General features: G+C 45.7%; 1 protein-coding gene and 1 long non-coding RNA gene across 3 annotated transcripts in view; one reads left to right on the forward strand and one right to left on the reverse strand.

The window, feature by feature from the left end:
- The window catches only part of THSD7B (thrombospondin type 1 domain containing 7B), a 501312-nt gene that overhangs the window by 256120 nt on the left and 227541 nt on the right, over positions 1–17651 (forward strand). For both annotated transcript variants that reach the window (XM_073545559.1, XM_073545560.1), the window contains exon 11: positions 12436–12568. In XM_073545559.1, the coding sequence (XP_073401660.1) occupies positions 12436–12568 (133 nt within the window). The remainder of the gene's footprint in view (positions 1–12435; positions 12569–17651) is intronic.
- LOC141049286 (uncharacterized) overlaps positions 1–17651 on the reverse strand; it is a 135742-nt gene that overhangs the window by 112992 nt on the left and 5099 nt on the right. The gene's annotated exons all lie outside the window — the stretch shown is intronic.

A 17651-nucleotide genomic window follows, 5' to 3' on the forward strand; every position in this document is an offset into this window, starting at 1 on the left:
CTTGGCACAGAAGGCAGGGGCTCTGTTTTTTTTTGTGGCAAAGGAGGACATTTTATTAACGCTTGCCCCCTGGTACCTAAGAAGGGCGCGCCGGCGGAAAACTGATAGGCTCAGAGGGTTTGGAGGAGTCTAGTCTTAGCCTTTGTGTATCCTCCGTCATGGTTTCCCAGTGTATGCTCCCTGCTAGGGTGGTACTTGGGGGGCAAATGCTCTCTATTACAGTATTTATTGATAGTGGCTCAGCTGCCAATCTCATTGATGAGAGGTTCGCGCATACAGCGGGATTTCCGGTGGAGAAATTGCCAAACCCCATCCGGGTGGTTACCATCAATGCTTCCCCGTTGTCTCAAGGGGAGATCACAGAGTGTGTGTTGGATATACAACTCCACATCGGAGTATTACACTCAGAGCGGGTAACTTGTAAGGTGCTTAGTAACTTACCGGCTCAGATGGTTCTGGGCTTTCCATGGTTGTCAATGCGTAATCCTGTTATTGATTGGAAGACCCAGGACATAATTCAGTGGAGCAGGGAGTGTCAGGAGAGGTGCCTGGCTACATGTATTTCCGCTTTGACCCCCAGTATCCTGGAGCCGTTGCTGGATTATGCGGATGTATTTTCTGAGAAGGGTTGTTCGGAACTACCACCGCATCGCCCCTATGACTGTGCTATTAGGTTGAAACCAGGGGCCAAGTTACCTAAAGCTAGAATGTTTAATATCTCAGGTCCCGAGAGGCTAGCTCTCAAGGAATACATTGCGGATAGCCTGAGCAAGGGTCATATTAGACCTTCCTCTTCTCCTCTGGCTGCTGGCTTCTTCTTTGTTAAAAAGAAGGATGGCGGTTTACGCCCGTGTCTGGATTTCAGAGAACTCAACCAGATTACGGTCCGTGATCCTTACCCTATGCCACTTATACCCGATTTATTCAACCAAGTGGTTGGTGCCAGGTGGTTCTCCAAACTGGACCTCAGGGGGGCGTACAATCTTATAAGAGTCCGTCAGGGGGATGAGTGGAAGACAGCGTTCAATACCCCTGAGGGTCACTTTGAGAGTTTGGTAATGCCGTTTGGGTTGACTATGGCACCGGCGGTCTTTCAACACTTCATTAATGATGTCTTCTCTCAGTTGTTGGGGAGGTTTGTTATAATTTATCTTGACGACATCCTCATTTTCTCTCGCGACCATGATACACATATAGAGCATGTTAGACAGGTTCTGCAGTTTCTCAGAGAGAACAGGCTCTATGTCAAGCTTGAAAAATGTGTGTTTTTCGTACAGGAGCTACCGTTCTTGGGTTATATAATCTCCGCCTCAGGTTTTAAGATGGACACCGCAAAGGTGCAGGCGGTACTACATTGGGATCGGCCTGATAATCTTAAGGCGCTTCAGCGATTTCTTGGCTTCTCCAATTACTATAGGAAATTTATTAAGAACTTCTCTATGATTGCCAAACCACTGACTGACATGACTAAGAAGGGTACCGACTTTTCTGACTGGTCCGAGCCTGCGGTACAGGCGTTTGAATTCCTCAAGAATAGTTTTGCCTCAGCGCCCATTCTGGTGCAGCCCGATGTCTCCTTACCGTTTGTCGTGGAAGTGGATGCGTCGGAGGTTGGAGTGGGGGCTGTACTGTCTCAGGGCCCTTCTTGGGCCAAGTTGCATCCGTGTGCCTTCTTCTCCAAGAAGCTGTCGCCTGCGTAGCGTAATTATGATATTGGCAACAGGGAACTATTGGCCATCAAATTGGCATTTGAGGAGTGGCGACACTTCTTGGAGGGGGCTGTTCATCAGATTACTGTGATAACCGACCATAAGAATTTGCTTTATTTAGAATCTGCTAAGCGCCTGTCCTCCAGACAGGCTCGCTGGGCATTATTCTTCACCCGGTTCAACTTCATTGTTACCTATCGACCTGGGTCAAAGAATGTTAAGGCAGACGCTTTATCCAGGTGTTTTCCTGGTGGAGAGTTATGTGAAGAGCCGGTGCCTATTCTCCAAAAGGGTGTGGTGGTATCTGCCATCACGACAGAGATTGAGGAGGCTCAGGAGGTGGTACCGCCGGGGTTGCCTGCTAATAAATCTTTTGTGCCGCTACATCTACGCTCTTGAGTGTTGGGCGAACATCACGACATGGTACTGGCAGGTCATCCAGGGGTTAAGAGCACTCTGGAACTGGTATCGCGTCGTTTTTGGTGGCCTAAAATCCGGCAGGATGTGGCCTCATATGTGGCTGCCTGTACCACGTGCGCACGGGCCAAGACTCCTCGTTCCCGTCCCGCTGGTAGCTTGCAGCCTCTCGGGGTGCCCAGTAAGCCATGGACTGAGATTTCCATGGATTTTATTACTGACTTGCCCGCCTCGGCAGGGAACTCGGTCATTTTGGTAATTGTTGATAGGTTCTCCAAAATGTCACATTTCGTTGCTTTACCGTCTTTGCCCAATGCTAAGACTCTTGCTCAGATATTTATTCGCGAGGTGGTCAGACTTCATGGTGTCCCGTCTGACATTGTGTCTGATCGAGGTACGCAGTTTGTGGCAAAGTTTTGGAGAGCTTTTTGTTCTCGCCTTGGAATCAAATTATCTCATTCATCGGCTTTCCACCCTCAGTCGAATGGACAGACTGAGCGGATGAACCAAAACCTGGAGCAATACTTGCGCTGCTTTATTTCCGACAATCAGGAAGAGTGGTCAGCGTTTCTTCCTCTGGCAGAATTCACAATAAACAACCATTGCCAGGAATCGTCTGGGGAATCTCCTTTTTTTTGTGTGTATGGTCAACATCCTCAATTTTGCACCTTGCGTCAGGGGTGCTCAGTTGGCGTCCCTGAAGAGGACCAGTTGGGAGCTCAATTGTCGTCTGTTTGGAGGAGAGTCAAGCAGCGCTTGTTGAAGGTGGGTTCCAGGTACAAACGGGTGGCTGACTGCAGACGTGTGCCAGGTCCGGACCTGTGTGTGGGTGATTGGGTGTGGTTATCTACTAGGAACATTAAGCTCAAGATACCGTCACTTAAGTTGGGTCCCAGGTTCATTGGCCCATTTAGAATCTCCGCAGTGATCAACCCAGTGGCATTTCGTTTGGAGTTGCCGGCTGTGTATAAGATTCATAATGTATTTCACAAAGCATTGCTAAAGAAGGTTGTGGGTTTGGTGGATGGTTCCCCCGGGCCACCACCTCCCATCTTGGTGGATGGCGCGTTGGAATTTGAGGTGTCCAAAGTGGTGGACTCTAGGGTTGTGCGTCGCACTCTACAGTACCTGGTCCACTGGCGTGGCTATGGTCCTGAGGAGAGGACATGGGTGCCGGCCTCTGACATTCATGCTGATCGACTGGTTACTATGTTCCATCGTCGCCATCCGGACAAGCCAGGTCCTCGACATGGTGAGGTTCCGGAGGTCCCTCGTAGAAGGCGGGGTACTGTCATGTCGGACACTGTTCACACCAGGGTGTCCGGCAGACAGCGGTAATACCCTGTTGGGTATTCTGTTCCAGTCGGGATAGGGTTAACCAGGTTGTCATGCTGGCTGAGGGCTGGGCCACGCCCTTGGTCTTTAAATAGTTCGTCCTGACTATGGGCGTCGCCGACTATAGCTTTAGCCTAGTGCTAGCAATACCGGTCAGCAGTGGTGGTGTTGGAGCGTCTGATATCTGGTGCAGTATATCCCTCAGTGGTTCTTTCTCCAATCTGTTATATATATATTTGGTTGCCCTTGCACATTATTGTATTCCCTTGAGTATTAACTGTGTGGTGTTTCTTTTACCCCTGTCCATACGTATTTGTGGGGTCTGGTGTCTGGTCCCCTCACTGGGTGGAGGGTGGTGGGTTCAGCTTAGGGCTGGACAGGAGACAGGGACAGGGTGGAGGCTCAGGCAGGCACACCTTCAGTGTAAACCCTGGGTAGAGGGACAGACAGGGTTCCCCTAGTCTGAGGGACATCACAGGGGTCCCGGGGTTTTTGCCTAAAGTAACCTAGGCATACCATGACAGCATGCCGCTGCAAGATGCTGTGGTAGCCATGCTGGTTCAGTATGCCTTCAGTTTTAAATAAATCCCCAACAGTGTCACCAGCAAAGCCCCCCACACCATCACACCTCCTCCTCCATGCTTCACGGTGGGAACCAGGCATGTAGAGTCCATCCGTTGACCTTTTCTGCGTCGCACAAAGACACGGTGGTTGGAACCAAAGATCTCAAATTTGGACTCATCAGACCAAAGCACAGATTTCCACTGGTCTAATGTCCATTCCTTGTGTTCTTTAGCCCAAACAAGTCTCTTCTGCTTGTTGCCTGTCCATAGCAGTGGTTTCCTCGCAGCTATTTTACCATGAAGACCTGCTGCACAAAGTCTCCTCTTAACAGTTGTTGTAGAGATGTGTCTGCTGCTAGAACTCTGTGTGGCATTGACCTGGTCTCTAATCTGAGCTGCTGTTAACCTGCGATTTCTGAGGCTGGTGACTCGGATGAACTTATCCTACGCAGCAGAGGTGACTCTTGGTCTTCCTTTCCTGGGGCGGTCCTCATGTAAGCCAGTTTCTTTCTAGCGCTTGATGGTTTTTGCCGATGCACTTGGGGACACTTTCAAAGTTTTCCCAATTTTTCGGACTGACTAACCTTTATTTCTTAAAGTAATGATGGCCACTCGTTTTTCTTTACTCAGCTGCTTTTTTCTTGCCATAATACAAATTCTAACAGTCTATTCAGTAGGACTATCACCTGTGTATCCACCAGACTTCTGCACAACAGAACTGATGGTCCCAACCTCATTTATAAGGCAAGAAATCCCACTTATTAAACCTGACAGGGCACACCTGTGAAGTGAAAACCATTTCCGGTGACTACCTCTTGAAGCTCATCAAGAGAATGCCAAGAGTGCGCAAAGCAGAAATCAAAGCAAAAGGTGGCTACTTTGAAGAACCTAGAATATGACACAGTATTTTCAGTTGTTTCACACTTTTTTGCTAATTATATAATTCCACATGTGTTAATTCATAGTTTTGATGCCTTCAGAGTGAATCTACAATTTTCATAGTCATGAAAATAAAGAAAACGCTTTGATTGAGAAGGTGTGTCCAAACTTTTGGTCTGTACTGTGTGTGTACACACACACACTATGACTTATCTCAGCTAAGATAAAGCCTAAATCCTCAGGCTACATTCACACTATGGGCGTAGCCAGGATCACACCTGGGGGGGGGGGGGGGGGGGGGGCAGAATCTCATACTGTTCCGCAGAATTTCATACTGCACACCCCAGCTGCTGCAGAACCTCATACTTCGCACCCCTACACTTGAAAATAAAGCCTGCACCATAAGAAGATGTGGTGATGAATGCAGTCTATTTATTCCAACTATCAGTTGATGTTGATGTTACTGAAGATGGGCAATGCCTGTCCTGGGCGTCCTTTTGGGCAGCTATGAGGTGTACCTGACTGGTGCTAAAAAAAATGGAGTGTTAGTCTGTGTGCTGTCCGGCTTTCATTCTTTTTGGTACAGATATGATATGGATAGACAGATATGGATAAATGGATATATAGATAGAGCAGATTTCTAATCTGTTTTTGCTATTGAAAACATTATCTATGAGCTCAAAAACCTTTCAGGTGATGCGGTTTTTTAAAAATCTGATCGGCTTTTGCAGCTGAAAAACGTATCCACAAAAAACGCTGTGTGTGAATGTAGCCTTAGATCAGGAATAGAACAGTCATTTATAGGACATTTCATAACTTTCCCAAATTCCTATGAAAAAAAATTCAGCATATTCTGCATTGAACTACTGTACCCAATTTATTATATATTTTAGGAGTCGGAGTCGGTCCATTTTATACCGACTCCACCAAAATGAGCACCGACTCAGACTCCACGACTCCGACTCCACAGCCCTGGTTCCGCTGTTCCTAACATTATACTAGCGCCAGGGTCTGGCTAGTGATGGCAGAACAGAAGCAACTCTTAGGCCGGAGTCACACTAGCGATAAAATCGGACGAATGCAATGCATTCGTCCCAATGTTATTCTATGGTGCTGCTCCCATCATGCGTTTTTTTTTATCGGATCCGTTCCTCGGACCGAGACAATCGCAGCAATTGCCAAACTCTGTGCCGCCGGGCAAGACCTTTGTCCCTCCCCGCCTTCGGCTGAGGGTTCTCGCGTGGGCACACGCCTCCAGGAGGGGTGGTCACTGTGGCTACATGCAGACCACAAAACTCCTGGCGGGGTCGTATTGGTGGCCGCACAGGGCTCGGGACGTTAAAAAGTATATTTGGGCCTGCGCCTTTTGTGCTCGGAATAGCTTCCTTAAACAGAGAGTGGAGACGCCAGCCGACACACTACGGCTTTCCACTTTAGCTTCTGCTCCTGGCAATTTTGCCGCCCCCGTTGTCTCCCACGCGTCCCTTCTCAAACCTGGCGACCTTGCTGCCTCTGATGCCTTCCACGTGTCACCTACCGGGACATCAGACTTGCCTTCGGATGGGTCTGAGGTCTATGCTCCTGATGGCCAGAAGGTGGTGGATCGGAAGGCTTAGGGAGGAGGGGGCTCTAGGAGGGGGGTGTTATGTTATGCGTCAGGTTTCTCCGTTTGCTCTGCAGGAATCCAGACCCTTACATTCTGCGGTCTCTTGCTGTTTATCTACCGCAGAGGAGATTGCCTTGCAGCAAATCTCTCCAGGGGCTAAGTCCTTCTGTCCTCCTACTGAGCATGCTCATGAGACGATTTCCCATTGGAGATCGGGAGTCATGTGCTCAGGTCCTGCTCCAGATTTCATTGGTCCATCTCGGAGATCTGGAAGCTTCCAGAAGGTCCCGGCTGCTATAAAAAGAGCGCATGGCCATTCCGCCATGCGCTAGTATAGTCTCTAGTTGCTGTTGTGTGACTGATGACGGATGTATGATTCTGGTGAATGACTCATTTGAAACCCCTTCCCTCTGATCTTACGTATGTGGACCGGGACTAAGCTTGGAGTCAGCGACAGCGCGCCACTACTACATCATCCACAGTTGCTAGCGTCCGACATTGCGCTTACGTACTAGCTTTGTCGTCTAGCGGCAGTGTCCTACGCCGTGCTGCATTTGCAGTCCTCCTTGGCATCCGCAGTTGCGACGTCGCACCCACGGTAGGTCTAGACGGACGCAGTCCCGCTGTCTTTGGCTCTGCTCCTGTGACCAGATAGCATGTGTGCATTTACTCTGAGTACTGTGACTCCAACAGGCTCAGCCTTATTGTATTGTTGGCACCTCTGTGACTTAAAAGATTGCTCTGCTCACCTGGGTGACGTTTAACCCACGTGTGCATTTCCGCCATATTGCTTGCCTGCCACCACTTAGCAGCAGTCATATCATCTACTACACGGTGGACCCTGAGCGGCGAGCGCACTTTATTATTATTTCTATTTAGTGCGTTCCGCCGTTCCTAACATGTTCTTGTACATAGGAGGCAGTATTGTAGTAGGTATATTCCTGTACATAGGAGGCAGTATTATAGTAGTTGTATTCTTGTACATAGGGGCAGTATTATAGTAGTTGTATTCTTGTACATAGGGGCAGTATTATAATAGTTGTATTCTTGTACATAGGGGCAGTATTATAGTAGTTGTATTCTTGTACATAGGGGCAGTATTATAGTAGTTGTATTCTTGTACATAGGGGCAGTATTATAGTAGTTGTATTCTTGTACATAGGGGCAGTATTATAGTAGTTGTATTCTTGTACATAGGGGCAGTATTATAGTAGTTGTATTCTTGTACATAGGGGCAGTATTATAGTAGTTGTATTCTTGTACATAGGGGCAGTATTATAGTAGTTGTATTCTTGTACATAGGGGCAGTATTATAGTAGTTGTATTCTTGTACATAGGGGCAGTATTATAGTAGTTGTATTCTTGTACATAGGGGCAGTATTATAGTAGTTATATTCTTGTACATAGGGGCAGTATTATAGTAGTTGTATTCTTGTACATAGGGGCAGTATTATAGTAGTTGTATTCTTGTACATAGGGGCAGTATTATAGTAGTTGTATTCTTGTACATAGGGGCAGTATTATAGTAGTTGTATTCTTGTACATAGGGGCAGTATTATAGTAGTTATATTCTTGAATATAGGGGCAGTATTATAGTAGTTATATTCTTGTACATAGGGGCAGTATTATAGTAGTTATATTCTTGTACATAGGGGACAGTATTATAGTAATTATCTTTTTGTATATAGATGGCATTATAATGCTTAAATTCTTGTAGATAGGTGGTAGCATTATAGTCTTTCTTTGTGCATCAGACGGTATTATAGTTACAATGTTATTTTTTTTGTATCAGTATTATAAGTGACAACCATTTTTTTGGGCCAGAAATACATTCAGAATAGTTGTCACTTCCCTTTCCCTTCTCCTCTGGCAGATAATACAAAGCACAGAAACATGATTTAATATATCATATCTCTTTGGAATAATCTATGCTGTGACGCCTACTATGAAGAACGTCGTTGTGTATTTGTTGTATATAAAGCAAATATATAAATGAATAGTGAGTGGAGCGTGCAGTGAACCTGACACAGCCGCCATGTCCCTGGGCTACACTGCCTGAACATTCAAGCACTAATGAAAGGAATAACAGTCTTACGCGCTCCTTGAATGGAATCTGCAACATCTGTGCTGCTATTATCAGCTGCTCAAAATACCTGCACAATTATAGAAAGAAATGATATAATGTTCATGGGGATGCTCACTTCTCCTCAGTGTGTGAGATAAGTATCTATGTAAAACATTCTGCAGAATGCATTAGACCATAAATAGGAGAGGGGAAGCTTAACCCTCTAAATACTTATTTCTATCCCGTAAATTATAAACGTATGACCCTTTATAGCCAGTGGTGCATATAGACCTGTATCGGTTCCAGGGCAATTATTGAAATGGGGCTCCTTCTGGAGCTGGCTGATGTCACCCCAATTTGTACCTGGACAGTAACACTTGATGCTGGTTTGCGCCTCCATTGGTTTTCCAATATCCATGAGCTGCTTACTGATTTTGTGGGGGTCTGTAAAGAGGGGATCCTTGTACAGTTTTTGACTTTCCTTTAGGAGAAGTGATAAGCCTTGCCTTGGTGTTCTGTACACTCTTGATCTTGGCTCTCGGGCTTCAGACATCCATCATTCACCCTCCAAATGGACTGCAATGTCTGACCCTGCCGTGGGTCTCCTGACTCAGACTCCTATATGCCATTTAGGCTGAGTTTGTGTTCGGGTTATGAGATCCGGGACCAGTCTGCACATTGTGATCCAAATTTGGACCATGAATAACCTATGTTTAAAGTAAGCCTTAACATGTGCGCATAGAAAAAAACTTAAGACTCGGGTGTCACCGGGATCACCTGTTCTTGCTGACTTGGTTTGATTCTTGCTTGCTGAATTTATAAACCCACTATAATATACCCTAGTGGGTAATTCTGAGTTAGTTGTGATGGGTGGACATATTCTAGTCAGTGAGGTAGAGAGGGTCTCTGACTCTACAGGTCCTAGACAACCTGTTGATATGAAGGTGCATTGTGTAATACTTAATTTCCCCTTTTGGGGGCGCTGTAGGGAAATTTAAACCTTCCTTCCAGGGTCTCCCATAGATTACAACTGATCATTGAAGGGAAACTTTCTTATCTGGCTTTGGTCAATAGGACTCTAACAAGTAGGCACTGCCCAAAGTGGAGAAACACCCCAAGTACCCCCATGTAAGTATGAGGCGGGTAGATACTGTAGTGGTAGGCTCATGCATATACCATAGGAATGTGCCAGTCTGACAGAAGGTTTAAGTCATCCGCTACAAGCTTCCATCTGAAATTTACAGTGGTCTCAAGAGGGTAGGTTGCAGAATGAGCAATCCACCAATGTCCGGACCGGTCACTATAGATTGCTGTCACTGCTATGCTGATAATCCAACAGATAGGAAGTCAGATTTAATCCTACATGTTTGTTGGCTGCATTGATTCGAACTGTTATAGGTCTTTACCAAGTTGCTTGATGAAGACCTATAACATATAGAAAAACGTAGCCATTACGTATTAGGCATAATACATTTATATTTCATCCCTAGTAACCGTTTGGACACTGTCTACTTATTTATGGATGTGGATTTTTCCAAATGGGACTCCTTGGTGTAGGACTCTGCGACCTGCTGATATGAGAGTACTGATGACAGCCTCATGTGCCTCTGGTTTAAGAGACATGTCTTCTGAAGACAACCCCACCCCACAAGCAGAAAGGCTATAGACATTAATATTATTATTTATATAGCACCATTAAATTCAAGGTGCTGTACATGAGAAGGGGGGGGGGGGTTACATACAAAGTTATAGATATCATTAACAGTAATCAAATGTACAATGACAGACTGGTGCAGAGGGGAGAGGACCCTGTCCTTGCGGACTTAAGGCCCCGTCTCACTAAGCAATCTCGGTAGCGAGATCGCTGCTGAGTCACAACTTTTGTGACGTAACAGCGATCTCACCAGCGAGATCGCTGTGTGTGACAGCGATCAGCGAGCGACCCCCCTGCCGGTATCGCTGATCGCTGCAAGAAACCTCTGGACATTTCTTTGGTCGCTGGTCTCCCGCTGGCCAGCACGCATTGCTGTGTGTGACAGCGGGAGACCAGCGATCAGGAGTAAAAAAATAATAAAAAAAATAAAAAATAGTTATTCTCACCTTCCGATGTCCCGTTCAGCCATCCTGCCTCTCTCCACGCTCCGGTCCCAGTGATCCTTTGCATGAATGACCGCGAGACTTTGTTATCCCGCGAGACCGTGACATCTCGCGGTCATTCGTGCAAAGGATCACTGGGACCGGAGAGTGGAGAGAGGCAGGATGGCTGAACGCAACGTCTGAAGGTGAGAATAACTATATTTTTTATTTTGATACTCTTTTCTACAGCTATAGCCAGCGATGCCGGGCGCTCGGCATCGCTGTGCTGATCGCTGGTGAAGCTGTCTGTGTGACAGCTCACCAGCGATCACATAGCGACTTACTAGCGATCCTGACACCTTCATATCGGTGTCGGGATCGCTGGTGAGTCGCTTAGTGTGACGGGGCCTTTACATTCTACGGGATAGTGGGGAAGAGACAGAAGGTCACGGGTGCAGCAGCTCTGGTGGTGATGGGACGGCAGCTCGGGTGGTAGTGAGGCGGCAGAATGGTTATTGCAGGCTGTAAGCTTTCCTGAAAAGATGGGTTTTCAGGTTCCGTTTGAAGGATCCGAGGGTGGTGGATAATCGGACGTATTGAGGCATGGAATTCCAGAGGATGGGGGATATTCGGGAGAAATCTTGGAGGCGGTTGTGTAAGGAACGAATAAGTGTGGAGGAGAGTAGGAGGTCTTGGAAGGATCGAAGATTACATGAGGGAAGATATTGGGAGATTAATTCAGAGATATAGGATGGGGACATGTTGTGGATGGCTTTGAAGGTCAGTGTTAGTAGTTTGAACTGGATTTGTTGGGGAATTGGGAGCCAGTGGAGGGATTTGCAGAGGGGAGAAACAGGGGAGTAGCGAGGAGAGAGGTGGATTAATTGTGCAGCAGAGTTGAGGACAGACTGGAGTGGTGCAAGAGAGTTAGCAGGGAGGCCACAGAGGAGAGTGTTGCAGTAGTCAAGGTGGTAGAAGATGAGGGCATGTACAAGAGTTTTAGTAGATTGAGGGCTGAGGAAGGGACGGATTCTGGAAATAATTTTGAGTTGGAGGCGGCAGGAGATGGCAAGAGTTTGGACGTCTGGTTTGAAGGACGTGGCAGAGTCGAGAGTTACTCCGAGGCAGCAGATTTCAGGTGCGGGAGAGAGCGTGATGCCATTTACCATAATAGATAGATCGGGTAGGGAAGATATACGAGATGGAGGAAAGATAATTAGTTCAGATTTGTCTACATTGAGATTTAGGAAACGAGAGGTGAAAAAGGAGGACATGGCTGATAGAGAATCCCAGATTCTGGACAGCAGAGAGGTAGATCTGAGTGTCGTCCGCATATAGGTGGTACTGGAAGCCATGGGACTTTGAGTTGTCCTTGGCTAAGGGTATAGATGGAAAAAAGTAGGGGCCCCAGGACATAGCCATGGGGGACTCCCAACAGAGAGGGGGCGAAATGAGGAGGTAGTGTGGGAGTGGGAAACGCTGAATGTGCAGTCAGAAAGGTATGAGGCAATCCAGGACAGGGCAAGGTCTTTGATGCCAAGGGAAAAAAGAATCTGTAGCAGTAGGTAGTGGTCGACTGTGTTGAAGGCAGAGGACAGGTCGAGAAAGAGGAGGATGGAGAACTGTCTGTTAGCTTTGGCAGCGAGTCATTTTTGTCAGGGCAGTTTCAGTGGAGTGGTGGGGGCGGAAGCCAGACTGCAGGATGTCAAGGAGGGAGTTAGATGAGAGGTGGGAGAAAAGTTGAGCTTATTCTGATAGTAATTTGACTGTTTCAATCCATTTTAGGAAACGCCTCCACGGTGAAACAATGGCGATACAGGATACTATTACAAGATGCTGTGAATGGTGGTCTGGAGTGTCCGGATACCCTATATGAGGAGAGGGAATGTGAAGATGTCCCCATCTGTCTTATGTACAGGTAAAATCTGTTGTGCTGTCCTAGATATGATAGGGGAGCGTCATTTACACATCACTCTTCCTATTAGTCTTAAATGTTGAAAACATTTCCAGGACCCTGGTCATGGAGCCATGTTATCAGTCTGTGTCCACCAGACAAGAGCCCCGCGTACTGGCGGACACAGACAGAAAATGGCCCCTGTTCAAGAACAATATAAGGGCTCTTTGCAGCCCTAAATTACATCTGCTCTGGTGGTAGAAATGGACCCCCTTACCTCTTGGGCCCCTGTGCAGCTGCACAGGTTGCAGTAATGATATGTCTGTCCCTGGCCCTGCGAACCTCCTCCTACCTCCCGGCATCCCCAGCAGTTCTTCTGATTAGTAGGCAATGTTATTAGAAGAGATGCCGGCAGGTAGGAGAAGGTTGGCTGCAACTACTGATTCAGCCACTGGACCCCTGCTCTGCTAAAGGAAATATACACTTTTTTACACCATGTCCGTAATGATTTATTTAATCAGTAAAGCATCTTTAGAGCAGGCAGTTCCCCTGTTTCCTGATACAGAGCCACGTATCCCTTCCATACAAAAATGATGAATTTCTGTCTGCCTTCCGTCAACACTAGGTGGAGCTTAGGATTTGCTACTTATGACGATGATCAAATGCCGAGTTCAGGTGCATTTGAGCTTACTGCAGATTGTAGCAGTGTAACGCCTTAGATGTCTCAGTCATTAGGAACCATGGTATCGAAACGATTGAATGATGAGGGGAGGAGCCTCAGTTACTGTTCGTCACTATGTCCTATAGAGTGGTGATTATGATGGGCCAATGGGTTGTTAAGGCCCCTGGGTCTGCCACCTTTGTTCTCTAATTAAGCCCTGCCACAAATCTCAAAAGGCTGTTCCCGTGTTTATAGATGAATATGATGAGAAAGTGCTTGTAATAACAAGCACTTTTGCAATATTCTGCTTAATAAAGGTTTTTGAGGCAACAACACTTTTCTTTTGTTCACAGCTTGTTGCCTTGGAGGCCGACCACCACTGATAGGGAGCAGAACATGCGCAGTGCTTGCAAACTTTTCTTTTGAGCTTGTAAGCACTTAAAGCTGTCCAGGATCACTGCAGTGCACTGCTACCCACTAGTCCTACACAGCTTTGGCGTAGTGCTTACAAGCTAGACAGTAGAGGTGGTTGGTTTCCTAGGCAAGGAGCTGTAAATAAAGGTGTTAATATCTGAAGAACTCCTGAAAATTTTAATAAGCAGTGAAATGCAAAAGTGCTTGTTTTTCAAAGCTCAATCCAAGTACATGCGTTTATGAAGATGTCAGTAACCCTTTAATAGGAGATCACTAATAAAAACAATATACTATAATTAATCATTTCTGGGTTCAAGTCGCTTAACAACATTAAAAAAAAAATAAGTTTAAAAAAAAATATATATATTTTTTTTTCCCTTCTTGACTTCACAGTGTTCCTAGAGTTCCAAACTAATAAAATATCACATAATGTATTCTGCAAAGCGAAGGCTGTTAAAAAAAAATATACATACACACTCACTGGCCACTTTATTAGGTACACCATGCTAGTAACGGGTTGGACCCCCTTTTGCCTTCAGAACTGCCTCAATTCTTCGTGGCAGAGATTCAACAAGGTGCTGGAAGCATTCCTCAGAGATTTTGGACCATATTGACATGATGGCATCACACAGTTGGCGCAGATTTGTCGGCTGCACATCCCTGATGCGAATCTCCCGTTCCACCACATCCCAAAGATGCTCTATTGGATTGAGATCTGGTGACTGAGGAGGCCATTTGAGTACAGTGAACTCATTGTCATGTTCAAGAAACCAATCTGAGATGATTCGAGCTTTATGACATGGCGCATTATCCTGCTGAAAGTAGCCATCAGATGTTGGGTACATTGTGGTCATAAAGGGATGGACATGGTCAGCAACAATACTCAGGTAGGCTGTGGCGTTGCAACGATGCTCAATTGGTACCAAGGGGCCCAAAGAGTGCCAAGAAAAAATTCCCCACACCATGACACCACCACCACCAGCCTGAACCGTTGATACAAGGCAGGATGGATCCATGCTTTCATGTTGTTTACGCCAAATTCTGACCCTACCATCCGAATGTCGCAGCAGAAATCGAGACTCATCAGACCAGGCAACGTTTTTCAAATCTTCTACTGTCCAATTTCGATGAGCTTGTGCAAATTGTAGCCTCAGTTTCCTGTTCTTAGCTGAGAGGAGTGGTACCCGGTGTGGTCTTCTGCTGCTGTAGCCCATCTGCCTCAAAGTTCGACGCACTGTGCGTTCAGAGATGCTCTTCTGCCTACCTTGGTTGTAACGGGTGGCAATTTGAGTCACTGTTGCCTTTCTATCAGCTCGAACCAGTCTGCCCATTCTCCTCTGACCTCTGGCATCAACAAGGCATTTCCGGCCACAGAACTGCCGCTCACTGGATTTTTTTTCTTTTTCGGACCATTCTCTGTAAACCCTAGAGATGGTTGTGCGTGAAAATCCCAGTAGATCAGCAGTTTCTGAAATACTCAGACCAGCCCTTCTGGCACCAACAATCATGCCACGTTCAAAGGCACTCAAATCACCTTTCTTCCCCATACTGATGCTCGGTTTGAACTGCAGGAGATTGTCTTGACCATGTCTACATGCCTAAATGCACTGAGTTGCCGCCATGTGATTGGCAGATTAGAACAGATTAGAAATTAAGTCTTAACACACAGTTGGACAGGTGTACCTAATAAAGTGGCCAGTGAGTGTATGCTAGTGTAATATGCAAGGCATACAATGTGATACATATTTTACCTGCGCTTTTGTCTTAGTTTTTTTTTTTGTTTCCCTCTGTGGTCGGATCAAACTATGGAGGTTAATAACGCCGATGTGGTGTCATTGATTACACGAGTTGATTAACAGCAGCGATGTTTTTCGATATTGCAGGAGATTAATTCTCCGCAGTATTTAAAATGAATGAATCTCAAAGCGAGTTTCTATCAGCCGCTGACCTTTGTCAGAGAGATATAATTACAGTTATGTTTTGTGAAACATCGGATTAATTACAGATTATACCTAAAATAAGAGTCTGCTCGTATTACCGGAGCCGGTACCCTGACCTGCCGACGTCTCTCCGCTCCCATATTTGTTCTGATGATCTGACTGCATTAACCTCATCTCCTTTCATTTATCGCTATGAGCCAATGATTGACGTCAATTCGTTATTTGAATTTTGGATAATTCAGGTTGTTTTATAAAGAGTCACCAATGTTATCTAATGTCAATATGTGCTAATAGCTGGTGAACAGACATGGATTTCCTCCCTTGGGTGCACATTGAATCAGAATTTTTTTTTTTCCTGGAATATTTCCTGCCTCATACACGGAATACAGACTGCCATAAATCTAACCTACCGTTCTGCAGAATGGCCGAAATGTTCAAAAAGTATAGTGCGCCTCGCATATCCAACCACTAGGGCGCTTGCACCATAGAAACACCCCATGCAGCTCTCATGGGTGCCCTGAAAAGCAGGCTAGTGATGAGCGAGCGTTCTCGGACAGGGTGTAAACCGAGCACGTTCGTGTCCTAATCATGTACTTTTCATCGTGCCAGAAAAACATGCTCGAGTCTCCACGGCTGCATGTCTCGCAGTTCAACAGCCGCAACACATGAAGGGATTGTCTAACAAACAGGCAATTCATGCATGTGTTCTGGCTGTCGAACAGCTTCGAGGCATGCAGCCGCGACGACTTGAGCATTTTTTTCCTGACACGCCATAAACATTCAATTAGGACACAAGCTTTCTCAGATAACACTTTTTCTGAGCACTCTCGCTCATCACTAGAAGGAACCTCAAAAAGGAAAACCTGCCAGTCCATGAAACCTGGCATGAGTTGGACCAAGAGTCAAAGAGTACCGAGTGCTTCTAGGTAGAAAAGGGTATGGTGCATAACAAGAGAGATACCTATACCGATTCTTGGTATAGACCAGGGGTGGACATATCATTGGTGCAACCTCTGCAGCTGCACAGGGGTCCTAGACATCACGCTGCCTACCACTACCTCCAAAGCAGGGAACCGAGAGAAAATCGCCAAGACAGTAGATATTTTACCTCCAAAGCAGGTAGAATGATGCATTATGATGGGCTATTGTGCTGCAAAAGGCCCCATATACTGTTCTTGCACGGGGCCTCGTCTGTCTGTGTCCGCCAGTGGCATACACATCACTGTCCCCTTATATGTATCATGTGGATTTCCACCTTCACAAGAAATTTTTATTTTGCTTCTGCATTTAAAATGAAATAACTTTGCAATAGGTCTTGATCAAAAAATGTTCTAACACTTTGAGGCTCGGTGCAAACGAGTGTAATTTGTCATCCGAGAAAATCGGCTAAATTATGCAAATGACACTCTTATCAAATTCAATGTGATCCAATCCTCATAGTATCTACATAGTGTGATCTGATTCTCAGAGGATCGGCATAGTGTGATCTGATTCTCAGAGGATCGGCATAGTGTGATCTGATTCTCAGAGGATCCGCATAGTGTGATCTGATTCTCTTAGATGCGCTCATTGACTTGCATTGCAATCCGAATATCAGATTAAACTTGGGCATGCAGCGATATTTTCCTCAGACCGGCTCAGACATGAGCCCTATAGAATAACACTGATCCGAGTGCGATCCACTGTTTTACCAAATCGCACTCGGACAGCAAATCCGCTCATGTGCACCTATCTTGATTCATTATTGCGTTTGCGCTTTGTCTATTTTTTATGTTTTCTTCATTAGCGCCTCATTTTTCTTTTGATTTGTACCTTTTTTTAATGTCTATTTTTTTTATGTGTTCACTTTCTTGTTTTTATTTATATCCAACATTATAGGTAGCGTTTGGGTGTTTTCAGATTTGTCCGCTGATTCATGAATTTCAACTTTAAGAAGTCTCAACATTTTTGTACAGATATATTTCAGTTCCCCTGGAGTAATTTTATGCACATGTATATATTTTTTTTTACTTATTTTAGCAAAATATGCAGCTTTTTGAGCTAAAAAGTTGTGAAAAAGGTTAGAAACAAAAATAAACAGCATTTTGGATTT

The sequence above is a fragment of the Dendrobates tinctorius genome, unplaced genomic scaffold (genome assembly GCF_039654945.1).
Source record: "Dendrobates tinctorius isolate UK_male_01 unplaced genomic scaffold, ASM3965494v1 ptg000143l, whole genome shotgun sequence".
NCBI classification, from domain to species: domain Eukaryota; kingdom Metazoa; phylum Chordata; class Amphibia; order Anura; family Dendrobatidae; genus Dendrobates; species Dendrobates tinctorius.